This window comes from Propithecus coquereli, unplaced genomic scaffold, assembly GCF_000956105.1.
Source record: "Propithecus coquereli isolate 6110/MARCELLA unplaced genomic scaffold, Pcoq_1.0 Scaffold56, whole genome shotgun sequence".
In the NCBI taxonomy this organism is placed as follows: domain Eukaryota; kingdom Metazoa; phylum Chordata; class Mammalia; order Primates; family Indriidae; genus Propithecus; species Propithecus coquereli.
The window spans coordinates 4,502,643-4,517,607 of NW_012151507.1; the positions used below are offsets into that span (position 1 = coordinate 4,502,643).

General features: G+C 41.3%; 1 protein-coding gene across 1 annotated transcript in view; it reads left to right on the top strand.

Annotated features, from left to right (window-relative positions):
* FMO4 (flavin containing monooxygenase 4) overlaps positions 1 to 10,115 on the top strand; it is a 26,068-nt gene extending 15,953 nt beyond the window's left edge. Inside the window, exons 6-10 of the mRNA XM_012657701.1 lie at positions 1,387 to 1,529; positions 2,794 to 2,993; positions 4,049 to 4,401; positions 6,421 to 6,490; positions 8,496 to 10,115. Coding sequence (XP_012513155.1) covers positions 1,387 to 1,529; positions 2,794 to 2,993; positions 4,049 to 4,401; positions 6,421 to 6,490; positions 8,496 to 8,919 — 1,190 coding nt within the window. The 3' untranslated portion in view covers positions 8,920 to 10,115. The remainder of the gene's footprint in view (positions 1 to 1,386; positions 1,530 to 2,793; positions 2,994 to 4,048; positions 4,402 to 6,420; positions 6,491 to 8,495) is intronic.
* Positions 10,116 to 14,965: the final 4,850 nt, after the last annotated feature.

Genomic DNA, 14,965 nt, shown 5'->3' on the forward strand with positions numbered 1-14,965 from the left:
CCTCAAACTGGGTGTGAGGCAAAGGATTGCAAAACTGGCCTGCATGCCCATTCTCTGCAAATTCAGCACAGCCGGTTTAAGGCCTCACTTGGAATGCAATAACTATTGTTATTTTCCCACCTTCTGGGGCCTCAGCAGGCAAAGAAACCTACTAAAATATTTTGTTATATGTTGTAGCTATTGAATAGATGTTACTGAGTAATGAATCAACATATGGTAGGAGAATGATATATTCTAGAAAAGAGTTTAATCCTTATACATTAAAACTTCAAAACCACTGAAGCAGTGGGGTAGGAGGCTATCCAGTCCTCCAAACTGTGGAGCTTCCCTTTCTGATTCTTCGTCAGTGCTCTGTCTCACCTGTCACTGGCCTCGTCACCATTGTTTCCTGTCACTTCTCATAATTTCCACTGCTGCTGCCTCCACCGTAAACAGCCCTACTTCCACCGCTACTACCATTCTTGGTGTATGTGAATCCATGGCTTATGTCTGCCATGGAGATAATTACCGAAAATAAATCAAAAGGAGAAATATTTGGTAGCCTTTCTTACATATATAAATATCATACTAGCTATGCTTCTGTTGAAAGAGTGCTAGGAGCTTCATGAAAGACTACTCAGAAACAAGTATAAATAATGTAAGAATAAAGTGCAAATAAGCATACAGTGTAAAAAAGCATTAACATATAGTAAAGCATAAAGTGAAATAAGCAGAAAGTATAAGTAACATGAGCCCACATCACAAGAATAATTTTGTACGAAAGAACTTGCCACAGAATTTCTTCTGTGAAAAATTGTCACTGAATTAAAATTCAATTTGTAAACATATTATACAAACAAATCACATTCTGATAGAACATATCTACTGGGTAAAATAACATGCATCGACAACTTATCTTTTTTTTTTTTTTTGAGATGCTTATTTAGTATCCAAAATAAGAGGTCAAATAAGTATTTAGATATGAGCATACTGGTCCCAGGAGAAATCACAATTGGATACAATACTTAACGTAGATGGCTATAATGACATGTAACTAGAAACAATCCACTTCCTGCTTAGGATGTCCAGGGTAGTACGTAAGATGTTTCTTATTATTTGTGTGCAGTGAGTTTGATTTCTCAAGTAATTGCTTTCAAAAGGCACACTCACGTGGAATATAAGATCACCTATATTTTTTAACAAGGCAAGTCATACCGTATTTATATCCGGGCTCACAACATCCCAAGGGAGAAGGAAATCATACTCTTGTTCTACTTCTGCGACTACTGGTTGGAGCAAAGGGCTGCCATGTTTCTGGGACTTCCTTTTTCCACAGACCCTCTCCCTGCATACTGGGAAATTACAGCTTTAGATATTTTGGATTTTCTGATCCTTCCCTCCCTTCAGGAATCCATAAGTTTAAAGGCCAGATCCTGCACAGTCAAGAGTACAAGATCCCAGAAGGCTTTCAGGGCAAACGCGTCCTAGTGATCGGTCTTGGGAACACTGGAGGAGACGTTGCCGCGGAGCTCAGTCGAACGGCAGCTCAGGTACCCGTCTCCGAATCGGTGCCCCCACGCCCACCATCATGTATGGTGGCTGCAGAGAGGTATTCAAGACTATAAAACACACTGGCCAAGGGCTAAATTTTGCAGACAGAGACTAAGTGAAAAAAATTTGAAAGTCCTTAAAGCCACTCATGGTCCTCCTTGAACTATTTAAAAAGCCACACTTCATACATTTGGGCCATCTCCAAGAAGGGCCTGGGAAAACTGTATGGATGCCAGACCACTGGGCATTTTTCAGAAGTGTTCCTTAAGGAACAAGACTACATGGGCAAATTTCTCCATCCAGGCCAATCATCTTTTCTTTTAATACTTTCCCTTTGTCATTCTGGCAAAACCCCCAATAAGAATAGAAAGGGGAGATTGTTTTTCTGAATGTCTCCAAGTTTTCTATTAGAAGTCAGATATGTACCTTATTTTAAGATAAAAGCAACCTTTACCTTGCCCAAGAAGTATACGTAATGATTTTAGAAAGTCCAAGCTGAGATTCACAAATTAGAAAACTATTCCACTTTAGCGTGAATTACAGGACAATGATTACACCTGTTAAGACTAGATTTTTAGCCAGGCAGGGTGGCTCACACCAGTAATCCTAGCGCTCTGGGAGGCCACGGCGGGAGTATTGCTCAAGGTCAGGAGTTCAAGACCAGCCTGAGCAAGAGCAAAACCCTGTCTCTACTAAAAATAGAAAGAAATTAGCTGGACAACTAAAAATATATAGAAAAAATTAGCCGGGCATGGTGGCGCCTGCCTGTAGTCCCAGCTACTCGGAAGGCTGAGGCAGGAGGATCGCTTGAGCCCAGGAGTTTGAGGTTGCTGTGAGCTAGGCTGACGCCACGGCACTCTAGCCCGGGCAACAGAGCGAGACTCTGTCTCCAAATATTAAAATAAAATAAGACAAGATTTTTATTTTATTCAGTTGAAATTGTTTTCCAAAGCTTCACTCTAAATTCTACATTATTCACATGCAAAAAAATTTCCGGCTCAATACTGTATATCTACAAATATTACAATTCTATGTTTATAATTCTAGAAACATAATAAAAATACTTAACAGATATATAGATCCGGTAAAATGAGTTCAAGAACAATGACATATGAACAGATAGTCATATATTGATTTGTGTCCCAATTCACCAGTCCTCCGTTGTTATAAGACCAAAATGTTATACGACCATTCGAAACACATTGAAGAAAAATACTACAAAATGATGGACATGTATTTATCCTTCTTGCTATACTTTTTTAGGTACTTCTCAGTACCAGAACTGGTGCTTGGGTTAACAGCCGCTGTTCAGAGGGGGGCTACCCTTATTCTATGATGGTTACAAGAAGATGCCATGATCTTATTGCACAAGTTCTGCCTTCCTGTTTCCTAAACTGGATTGGAGAGAGGCGGATGAACAAGAGATTTAATCATGAGAATTATGGATTAAGTATTACAAAGGGGTACTTAAACCTTTTTATTTAATAGAAAAATTATTAAATCAGTATTTTTTTCATTCTGTTTTATTTGGAACTTAAAATGTTCAATAATTGTAATATTGCTTTTGTTTATCCTGTTCTAAACTTATTACCCTAAGACAATGTCCATCAGGTACCACAGCAGTTCTTGAAATAGGAATATTCTCTGTCTGGTAACAAAAGCAGTGATTTATGAAACTAGAAATGATTCTTGAAAAATCAGAAAACTTAAATTGGCTTTGAGGAATCTTGAAATTACTGCCATACAGCAATGATGTCATACAGCATCAGTGAGAGCAGATGGTCAGCTCTACCTAACCTTTAATAAATGTCTATTCTGGCTGAGTGATTTGAGGTGTGAATTTCTAACAGGAATTCCTAAAATGATATATTTTAATATACATCTGTATAGAGTTACACATTGGCAAGGAAAAGAAAACCTTTGAAATGCATGTAAGGTCATTAAATGTGATTTTAGTATATGCTTGCATGCTTGACCCACATATTTTATATTTTCCTTTGGTAAGTTTTTTTTTTTTTTGGGCCTGTGTTCTGTTCCTTGAGCTATCTTTCAACTTATAAGGAAAACTAATGGCAAAGGATGACTCGATATGTAAATTTTATAAAGATATATGTTTTTATTTAAAGAGTTTCTTGCTAATTTCCTCTTAGCCTAACATCATTCCCTGGAGGCCTAGGTGACATGAGACCCAAAATTGATCATCGAATGGATTATTGTACACTCTATCCTGATGCTCTGAGAAAAACATTGCTCCAGAAATTAGTTCCAAGAGACAGAGACTCTCAAACCCCAGGCAGGAAAGAGGAGGTTTAGCCATTTTCCACATGTTTTTTACTGGGAGTGGGAAAAGAAAACATGTTATAAACATAATAAGTCAGGTAGATGATTTTGAGTTAGACATTGGTCAATTCACTTCCTCGGCTTGGCAGGTGATTTCCCTGAATTGGCTAAATAAATCATTAGCTGAAGTTTCTCATACATATAATGACAGTGAATGATTTTCTCCTCTGTGTCAAAGGAAAAAACCAAAATTTATTGTGAACGATGAGCTGCCAACCTGTATCCTCTGTGGGACAGTCATGATGAAAACCAGCGTGAAGGAGTTTACAGAAACCTCTGCTATCTTTGAAGACGGGACGGTGGAAGGAAACATTGACAGTGTGATCTTCACTACAGGATACACGTTTTCTTTTCCCTTTCTTGAAGAGCCTCTCAACAACCTCTGCATGAAGAAATTGTTCCTATACAAGCGGGTCTTTCCCTCAAGTCTGGAAAGAGCAACACTGGCCATCATCGGCCTCATTGGCCTTAAAGGGTCCATCTTAGTAGGCACAGAACTCCAGGCGCGATGGGTCACAAGAGTATTCAAAGGTACCTTGACTCTATTTAAAGCCTCTCTTTGAATCTTAAAATTAGTGCCCTGCCATTTAGCTAAAATCAAACAGTTGCAAACTCAGTAAAGTAACGAAATATTTTTTTAAAGTAATGAACAATTCATTGTATTTGTAATGTGATGGTTGTGCTATGTCATTTAATGTGACTGAGTGGAAAAAGAGGTTTTGACTCTGGATGAAATAAATTTGGACAATAGAACATAATCGAATTTCTCAGATTAGCTGAAATTATTGGAAGCTTCAGGATCCTGGTCTGTTCTAGGCTATTCTAGTCTAGTCTACTTACACCTAAGTCTTTTTTTTATTACTTTTTAAATTAAAACTTAAAAGCACCAGAGAGAATACTCCTAAGTCTTTACATTTATTACTAGAAGTATAATCTTATATTGCTTCCAAAGAAAAATATTGGAATAATGCACAATGTAAATAAAATTGAGATCTGAGGTGACAGTAACCTTTAATAAGTGCCCATAAAATGTAGTGTTTTTGTTTTGAGACAGAGTCTTACTCTGTCGCCCAGGCTAGAGTGCTGTGGCATCAGCCCAGCTCACAGCAACCTCAAACTCCTGGGCTCAAACCATCCTCCTGCCTCAGCCTCCCAAGTAGCTGGGACTACAGGCATGCACCACCATGCCCAACCATAAAAACTCATTTAGATCACGCTGTAGAAGTAATTGCATCCTTCTCCAGAGAGCTTCCGAGAGGCAATCCAGAAACCACTAATTAAAGTCTTGCAACCACCTGGGTTGCAAGACCCCATCTCTATAAAAAAATTTTAAAAATTAGCTAGGTACGATGGTGCACACCTGTAATCCCAGCTACTTGAGGGGAGGCTAAGGCAGAAGGATCGCTTCAGCCCAGGGGTTTGAAGTTATAGTGAGCCATGATCAAGCCTGGGCAACAGAGGGAGACTCTGTCTCTAAAAAGACAAATAAGTAAATAAAGTCCTGCTAGTTTTTTACAGGATAAAGTGACCCAAGTGGAAAGTACACGACAGAGCTGAGTCAGTCCTGTCTTGTGTGAAGAGTAAACCCACACCCTGGGGTCAGTGCTAGGTACCTGGCAAGGGCAGGACTGGCCAGAACGGGATGGTGAACAGAGTGGACTAGCAAAGTCACAAGTGGCCTGAGGTTGGGTGTGGGGGAGGGACAGGGTTCACATTACAAGAAGGGGTATGGAGGTTCCAGGAACCCAGGGGACAGAATGGGATTTTAGACTCTGGGGCAGCTGGGCAACCGTAAAGAATGACCAGGGTCCAAACTGTAAGGCAAGAACAAGGTTCAGAATTCCAAAGAGCAAGAAGAGCAGAGTCCGAGTGCTGAGACTGTCTAGATGGGGGACTGGGAAGAGCGGGTCCTCACAGCTACTCCAGGGGACAGAGGCTCAGTGAGATGAGAGACTGCCAGGCCCCTTCCACACCTGGGGTTCCCCATATAACAAAAACGAAGGTGTGTCGAAGCAGGGTTACAAAATGGGCTCATTTAAGTGTTTGCATTTAGCCAACTAACAACTTTCACATACACACACGTGCATGAAAGTATACTATGGGGCTATATATACAATATAAGTTATACTGGGTGGATAGATAGATGATAGATAATAGATAGATAGATAGATAGATCGATAACAGGTAAATAGAGGAGAGAGAGAGAGCAGATGAAGAGGGATGGGGCAGACCAGCTGGTGCCCATGCAGATGGCTGGTGAGCATGGCGCAGGCTGAGGGCTGAGCCACGGAGCGGTCTGTCCTCACAATTCTGGCAGTAGAGTACCCTGGTTAAGTGAGTTAGGAGGGAGATTTTACCTCCAGAAAAGCATCCTCTGGACTCCAATTCCATACTGAGCTTTGACTCTCATATGTTCCAAAGGAAGGCCAGAAATGAGAGGGAGAAGAACTTAAATATTACTAAAAGAAAACTCGTGTGTGACTTGAACTTAAATATTACTAAAAGAAAACTCATATGTGACTTAAGTGCTATTTCTGATTTTTCTCACAGGACTCTGTAAGATACCTCCATCCCAAAAACTGATGGCTGAGGCTACTGAAAAAGAACAGCTCATTAAAAGGTATGCAATATAGCTTGCTTTGGGGAAAACTTACAAATATATTCCGTTACCAAAAAAAAAGGATTCAGAGTATAAAATCCATCCCTAAAGAAGCAGTGTGGCAGGTTGGCAATAACTCTGCATTAGGGGTGAGAAGAATATGCTCTTAGTCCCAACTCTGCCACCATTTAGACATGTGGCCTTAGACAGGTCATATGGGGACATGGGTCTTCTTGGTGGAACACAGAACCTGACCCTCCTACACGTGGCAACTCTGTCTTCCGTTGAGCCCCCAAAATCCATTCTGTCTTCATTCTCTCCCCACCTCTCAGGTTGCCCTTTCTCTGTATTTGCTGGTATCTTCTCTTCCTCACTCCTAAAAAATTAGTGAATTCCAAACTTAGTCCTGAGACCTCTTCTCACCTTGTTCACACCCACTCCTAGGTGGCCTCATCCAGGCCCGGGGCTTTAAATACCATCATATGCTCATGGCTCCAAAACTTGTGTCTCTAACCCAAATCTTTCCCCAGAACTCCAAACTCCTAATCCAACTCTCTCTAGGTAGGTCCACTTAGATATTTAATGGGAATCTCAAATTTAATGTCTAAAAATGAACTCTTGCCTCCCTCCATTCCCCTGTGCACCCCGTAACTGGGCCACTCTGAGACTTTTCCCCATCTCAGTCAATGGCTACTCATTCCAGTTGATCAGTCAAAAACCTTGGAGTAATCCTTTTCTGCTCCTTTTCTCTCACACTCCACCTCAGCAAATACCGTTAGCTCCCATCTTCCAAGTGAATCCAGAATTCAGACCCTTCTCACTACCCTGGCTGCCTTTACCCCAGACCAGGCCACCAACATCTAACATCGCTTACCAGGACACTTGCTGCTGCCTGTTATCTGGTCTCCCTTCTTACACAGTGGCTGTTCTACAGTCTAGTCTTAACAGCAGCCAGAGCAAGCCACGCCACATTGCCCTTCTCTTTGATACCTCCGATTGCTTCCCTTGCACCCCCAGAAGCCTCCCTGCAGCCTCTGCAGCTCTACAGGGCATCCAACCACCTGTACGCCCCGCTGCCTACCATTCTCCCTCCTCATCCATGCTGCTTCAGGCACTGCAGCCTCCTCCCTGTTCCTCAAACACGGCAACCATAACACCCTCAGGACATTTGCACTTGCTCTTCCCTCTGCTTGGAATGTCCTCCCCCAGACACCTGCACGGCTCACTCTGTTCAAAAGTCACCTGATAAGAGAGAAGCCTTCTCTGACAACACTATATAAAATGGCAACCCACCCAGTCTCACCATTGCCCTCCTTTATATTTTTCATAACGCCCATTACCACTGGACATATTACATAGCTACTTGGCCATTGTTGTTGTTGCGTTTAATAGTCCGTTGACTTCCACCATTAGAATGCAAACTCTTTGACAGCAGGGACTTTGTTTGTTCACTGTTGGATCCCCAGCACCTAGAATGGGGCCTAGAATGTGACAGACACTTAATATTTATTCATTGAATGGATGAATGATTGATGCTGGGACATCATGAAAGTTTACTGACAACAGAAATAAGTACAAACGAAGCCTTCACAGACACTATGCCCCTATCTGCAGCAAGCTCAGTCCTGGTGTACCAAGTATGGCCCTCTCAACTCATAATTAACGTCAATAAAAAATTTTAGGTCCTTGTATATGTGATGCTTTCCGATCATGTTCATTCCTTCGACAGCTATTGCCTGTGGACTGATCAGACTTTATCTTCATATCAAATTCAAGAACCTAAAACATTATTTAAAACTTCTCTTCCAACCGCCTCCTTTTCTCCTCTCTAACAAAATTAATTACCCTGATAGATACTGTAGATAAATTCCTTTCATTCTTTCTTCTCAACATAGGAAAACTTTCTCAAACATGGTTCGATTCCCAAAAAAGAAACAAATTGGTAGGCGTGGGGGTGGCCCTGATAACTTGAGAAACGCAGGGCAGGGGTCGTTAATAAAGAGTCATCCATCTTCTTCCCTCTCAGGGGTGTGATCAAAGATACCAGTGAAGACAAACTCGACTACATTCCCTACATGGATGACCTTGCTGCGTGCATAGGCACGAAGCCCAACATCCCATCTCTGTTCCTCAAGGATCCCAGACTAGCTTGGGAAGTTTTCTTTGGACCATGTACCTCTTACCAGTATCGCCTAACGGGCCCTGGAAAATGGGATGGAGCCAGAAACGCCATCCTGACCCAGTGGGACAGGACACTGAAGCCTTTAAAAACGCGAATTGTTCCTGATTCCCCCAAGCCTTCCTCCATGTTACATTATTTGAAAGCTTGGGGGGCACCTGTCCTACTTGCCTCTCTTCTACTCGTCTATAAACCACCGTTTCTGAAATTGGTGCTAGATAGACTACAGGATAGAATTCCCCCTTACCTAGCAAGTATTTGGCAAAGATGAATCTGATTGGTCGTGAGGGTTGCACCAAATCATATTAATTCCATCTCCAAGTAGCTTGTGCATCCCCGCTCTCCTCCCCATCATAACTGCTGTAACCCAAATTCAGGTCCAGTCATCTCTTATCTGAATTACTGTATAGTCTTCTTCTTTGTTCTCAGTGCCTTCTTTATTGCCACCTACACCATTATTCTAAAATAAATAGATGGTCATTGTTTCCATCAAGGTCTGGGTAGGAATAAGGTGGTCCTCAAATTAGGCCATGGGTGGAAATTTTAAATAGAGAGATTACTATATTTGAAAAGATTTGGGCAGAGTGTAGGAAAATCATAGGGATTATGAAATACTCCCGGACTGGTAACAATGAGGTACCTTTACTATCCCTAGACCTAACGAGGTAAGAGGAGAAAGCAGCTACTAAAGAGAAAGCCAGACCTATGCAGAGAGGCCACCGAACAAGAGCTGTGACCTTCGGCTGAGTGATAAAGGCAGTGCGCCATGACTCCCAGCGTAGAGATCTGGGGGAAGAAATTGTCTAACCATACCCTCGTCCCTCCCTCCGCTCCCGTCAGTGCTCCCCACCGCCAAACCCAACCGGAAGTCAGAGGCAAAGTTGCAAACTGACGTCGTCCCTGGAGGTCAGCCTTGTGGGGCACAGAGCAGAGCACAGATAATGGAGGGTATACATGGAGGGGCAAACAAAGGGATCAGGTTTAGTCATGCTGCCTTCCAGTATAAAATGCCTCAGGATTTCTGCCTCGGTTAGAGATAATACTCCAAATTCTTTAGCTAGCAGAGGGGGCCCTTCGTGATCTGAGTCCCTTTGCCCAAGTCACCAGAATCCCCTCCGGCATCCTCCCCCCACCAGTTTTAAACGCTACCATCCAGCACTACCGAACTGTTAACCTCCTCACCCTGGCACAAGCTGCTGCCTTTGCGGATCTATACCGTACCTGACAGGGAAGCTCCTGTTTGTCTTTCAAGAGACCTAATTATCTCACTGTGTGTGGCCTTCCCTAAACCCCCAAAGCAGGGTCGATCACCCCGGTGTACCAGCTGCACTTGTGATGCTCGAGTACTGCTCTTTCCTTACTGTAATATCATTTTCTTTGTGAATCTGTCTCCTAATAAATGATGAGTTCCTAAAAGGAACCATACCTTGTTCATCGAAAACGTTACCTGGTCAAACCACAACTTGGCAGGACAAATAAATAAATAAACAAACAAACAAATAAATAAAACATTACCTGGGCTGGGCACAGTAGCCCACACCTGTAATCCCAGCACTTTGGGAGGCCGAGGTGGGAGGATTGCTTGAGCCCAGGAGTTTGAGGTTAAAGTGAGCTATGATCACACCACCGCACACCAGCCCGGGTGACGGGGCAAGACGCCATCTCTAAAAAATAAACAAATAAAAATAAATAAATAAATAAACTTAAAACATTGCTCGATACAAAATATTGTTAAATAACTATATGATAAATAAACAGTGGCTTCACCGGCTGGTGTTCCTTGTCTGCCAGCTCCTACCTACATTCTTTTCTTCTGTCAAGGTGATAAATTACCTCATATTACCTGAGCCTTAGAAACAATCAAAGACCGTCCACCAACAGCTAATTGTATAAGTAAAAGACGATCCATGTGGCAAGGACAGCAAATGCAACTATACAGTCGCGGGGTGCCACGTGTGCCAGTTGAAAGCACTGACTCTAGAATGAGACCTGGGTTACAGTCTCTCAGCTCTGCCATTGTCTGCGAGACCTTGGCTTAGCCTCTTAAGCCTCAGGGTCCTCATCTGGAACATAGTGGTAATAGCAGTGCGTACCTTACAGTGAACATTAAGTGAGACAATGCAGGGTGTTTGGTACATGGTAAATTAACTATTAATAGCTGCAGAGTCGGAGAGCATTTCCTGTGCTCTGAATTAAAAGATTTGAAACCGCCTGGCTCTGTTTCTTGCTGCGTCGTCAGGAGGCGTGGCCTTTGCTCTCTGTGGATTCCCTGGTAGCACATTCCAGCTAGGATCACTCTTTTGTCCTTGTGTCCCCTGTCACCACGCTGCCATCCCCACAACCACCACCTCGTGCACTCAGATGGCCCGTCCAGAATGCAGCAGGTAAGCCTAACGCTCAAGTGTTAGTAGGGCACCCCCGGAGCCCACGTGTCCAGGTTTTTCCTGACAACGACTCCCCGGCATAAGCGTACCTGATTCCAAATCTCCAAAACCAACTGAAGCTAATAGGAGGGATTTCATATTTAACCCATCTATACAGAAGTTCATGAGGGAGAGAGTAGAACTAAGATGTCTTAATTAGCTCATCGTAGCTTAGATCTATCATGTTGCCATTTTTTTCTACATAAAAATTTTCAGATGAGAAATCAAAGAACCAGAGAAGTTAAGTAGTTTGCCCTGGTTCACACAGCAAGTAAGAGACATAACAGGGCTGTGAACCCAAATATATGCAACCCTAAAGCCCAGGCTGTCTCACTAGTTGCCTTGAGAAACAATTCTCCAGTTTGCTTCTTGACACCTCCATTTGCTAGTCAATAAGCCCCAACCTGTACACGTCCTCCTCCAGGAAGCCTTCATCTCCCCGCTCATTCCTCTTTCCTCTATGCTATCTCTACACCTTGGACAGTCTTCTAAATATTGTATTTATCACATTTGTGGGGACAAGAGTGACTTTATTTTAAATGCTAATGTGCCATGTGACTCCTGACTGACCCTGAGTCTGGAAATGCCTCCAAAACATCTGGCTGATGTATTACTCTCTCTGTAGAAACACCTATCTACTGTAAATCTTGCCTTGCCTCCAAAACAACCCTTCATGTTGTCACATACATCACAGGCTTTGACACTGGCAGCCACCTACACATTCCTTCCCGAGCACCTATAGTTTCCCCCAAGATACAAGCCCTGGGTCTGGGGGATTGCGGTGCAGAGATCTACCAGTCTTGCCTTTATCCAAGACCACACCTCTGTCCATTTGTTCCCCTAATAAGTTAAATCACCCTATACCAAGAAACTGGATCTGTCTACCTCCTTCTTTGGTTTCTTGGCTCCCTCAGCATCTGGAGGCTGCTTTGCATATATGGCCCTTTCATGGAACATCATTCTATGACCCCAGTTCTCAAAGAACAAATAGTACCAGGAAAAGGACACTGTAAGTGAATTTATTTTAAATGAGAATCAAAACTTCAGAGTAAATAATAGGGAAAAAAATAGGTTTGATCAAGACTTCAAGTTGAGAAATAAAAATAAAAATGAAGAAAATAAGTTTGTTTTGCCCTTCATTTAACCAAATTTTTATTATAATTGGAACTATTTGCTAACGGGAATGCCTAATTGTCTGACAACTTACATGACAGCAAGATAAAACATCCTCCACCTCATACAACATTCTTTACATTTGACTTTCAAAGCAAGATTACAAGATTGGCCATTTTTAAAAAATATTCACAGTTTTCACTAATTTTGCCAAATGACTCGAATTTTAATTCTTTCATATTCGTATCACTCTTTTTTGAAATTCCTGTCGTCATCACACTTGCCAATTATCTCTATGTCATTCTTAATTTTTTACATGATTTTCCTCTGCTAGATTCAGATTTTCTGATGGCTTAGCCATTCTCCAATAGTACCTTCATCAACTTCATAAAATCCTTCCTATTTTGCAGGATATATAACTTCACTTTGCCATTGATTTGCATTGTATGATTTGCATTTTCAGATAATCATCAGAGAATGACCACAAAGACATTTATGAGAATGATATACACAGGAGACTCTACTGTTGAACAGGGATATGTGTTTGAGAGAAAATAAATTTTCAAGTGATTAGTTCATTCTTTCATTCAATAAACATTTATTGAGCACCGAATATGTTCCCAGGACTATTCTAGACCATGGGAAAAGAGCAGTGAATAAAAAGAGATAAAACCCTTGACTTCATGGACTTTATAATCCAGTGCAAGAGGCAGAAAATAAACAATGAGATGTTGTATAGTTATCAGTGCCATGAAGAAAAGGTAGGTTTAAAAGACAGAGGGTGATATGTAATACACAGTATACAGTAATACACCTGTTCTAAACAGGGTGGGCACATGGGAAACCTCAGCAAATATTTACTAAAGGAAGAAGTAAATAAAGGAATGAGTAATGTTTCATTTTTAAAACAAAGACAAGACTTAGAGGTTCTATCAAACTCTGACAATTGAGATTTTTTACTATGATTTACAATTCTTAAAATACTTATGTATCCTCAAGAAGCACTCTAAAAAGCTTTTCCTAGAGTAGCATGCTGTCATTCTGAATTTGCTTCTTTATGTGGCCTCCTAGTCCTCTGATCAACTCTCTAATCAGTATAGATCCTTTCATGGAATCCATAATGGTTACAAATGGCCCCAACGTGTGCTGATCACTGCCTGACCTTAGTTGAATCCTTAGTACATGGCTGGGGAACTTTTTCATATTGGAAAGCCACATTAATTTAGTTATAATCAAATAAGGCCACATTCAAGAAACTTCAACTATATATACTTAAAAATGTACATTATTTTGTAAAAATCTGACTACTATGTACTTGATAATTTCAAAAATTGAAAACTACTTGTTAATTTTAAAGTTAACTAACTTTTTAATGACTTTGTTGGGTCTGCTTTTATTGGAAAGCATTAGAATATTTGGTTGCAGCATGAAGGTCCACAGTTTCAGTTGATCCTCCAGATGGGTATCAGTCATTTGTGACCTTAAGGTCATCCTGATTTGGGTTAGTAGGAGAACGTAGGTTTGCAGCAATAAGTGGTTGCAAAGCAAAAAAGCATTTTTCAGGCATGTTGCCAAAGGCATGAATATTCTACTGCATTTTTCCATAGTTCAATTGGATCTTTCTTAGCATCAAACAATGACTGTAAAATGTCATCTACTGAGAGCTTAATCGATTCCATCTGTAGTTCTTTAGGTGCCTTGGTGATATCAACGAGGTGAGGCTGACATGCTAATCTGAGTGTGATGCCATGATTCTCAAAGTCAGTGAAGCTTTCGTTGTATTCTCCAACTAATAGGTCCTTAACAGCTGCCTATTCTTTAAGTGATTCCCGTATATCATCCTGCTCATCCATACCTTTGCTAACTGGGGAAAATGTTCATTCATAATTTCTTTTTGAAGAACTATTTTTTAAAAAGATAGCTTTTTTGGAAATGCTTGGTTTTTTTTTTTACCACATATCCTATATTGACTTAGTTTCACCTTGAAACGAAATATTCAAGTCCTTTTGATTTGACTTGATATCACACAAAAATGCTGCATTCCTACAGAAATCTTCTTTCACCTTTAATTGTTTCCGGCTGATCAAGACTGTTAAATTAGTAAAGTAAAATTCACAAACTCTTGTCAGGGCCAAATTGTCTACAGAGATTTGTCACACTCACTATCAGCACTTACAGAACAACATAAGTTGTTATTGTCCCTGGATAATCAATCCAGCGACGGACTTCCTTGCTTTGGTCTCTTAACTGAGCTAGTTTTTTCTCCAGTTGTCTATTCATGTTCTTCCAGTGTGTGTGTGTGTGTACATGTGTGTGTGTGCACGTGTGTGTAACATCCTTTCACATTTTCTATGTCTTCACTAAGTCAGTGATGGCTGATATTAAATTGTTGCAATCTTCCCTCTCTCTTCCAATTTCAGGACCTAATTTTCAATGTATACAACCCAGTGACATGCCCACTAATCACTGAGAATTTCCTAAATCCCCAATTCCCTCTGAAATTCTCTTTTCTGTTTGGTTTGTTTGTTTGTTTTTTGAGACAAAGTCTTGCTCTGTTGCCTGGGCCAGAGTGCAGTGGTGTCATCACAGCTTACGGCAACCTCAAACTCCTGGGCTCATGTGATTCTCCCCCTTCAGCCTCCCAAGCAGCTGGATTACAGGCATGTGCCGCCATCCCCAGCTAATTAATTTTTTTCTATTTTTTTATAGAGTCAGGGACTTGCTGTGTTGCCCAGGCTGGTCCCAAACTCCTGGGCTCAAGTGATCCCCCAACCTTGATCT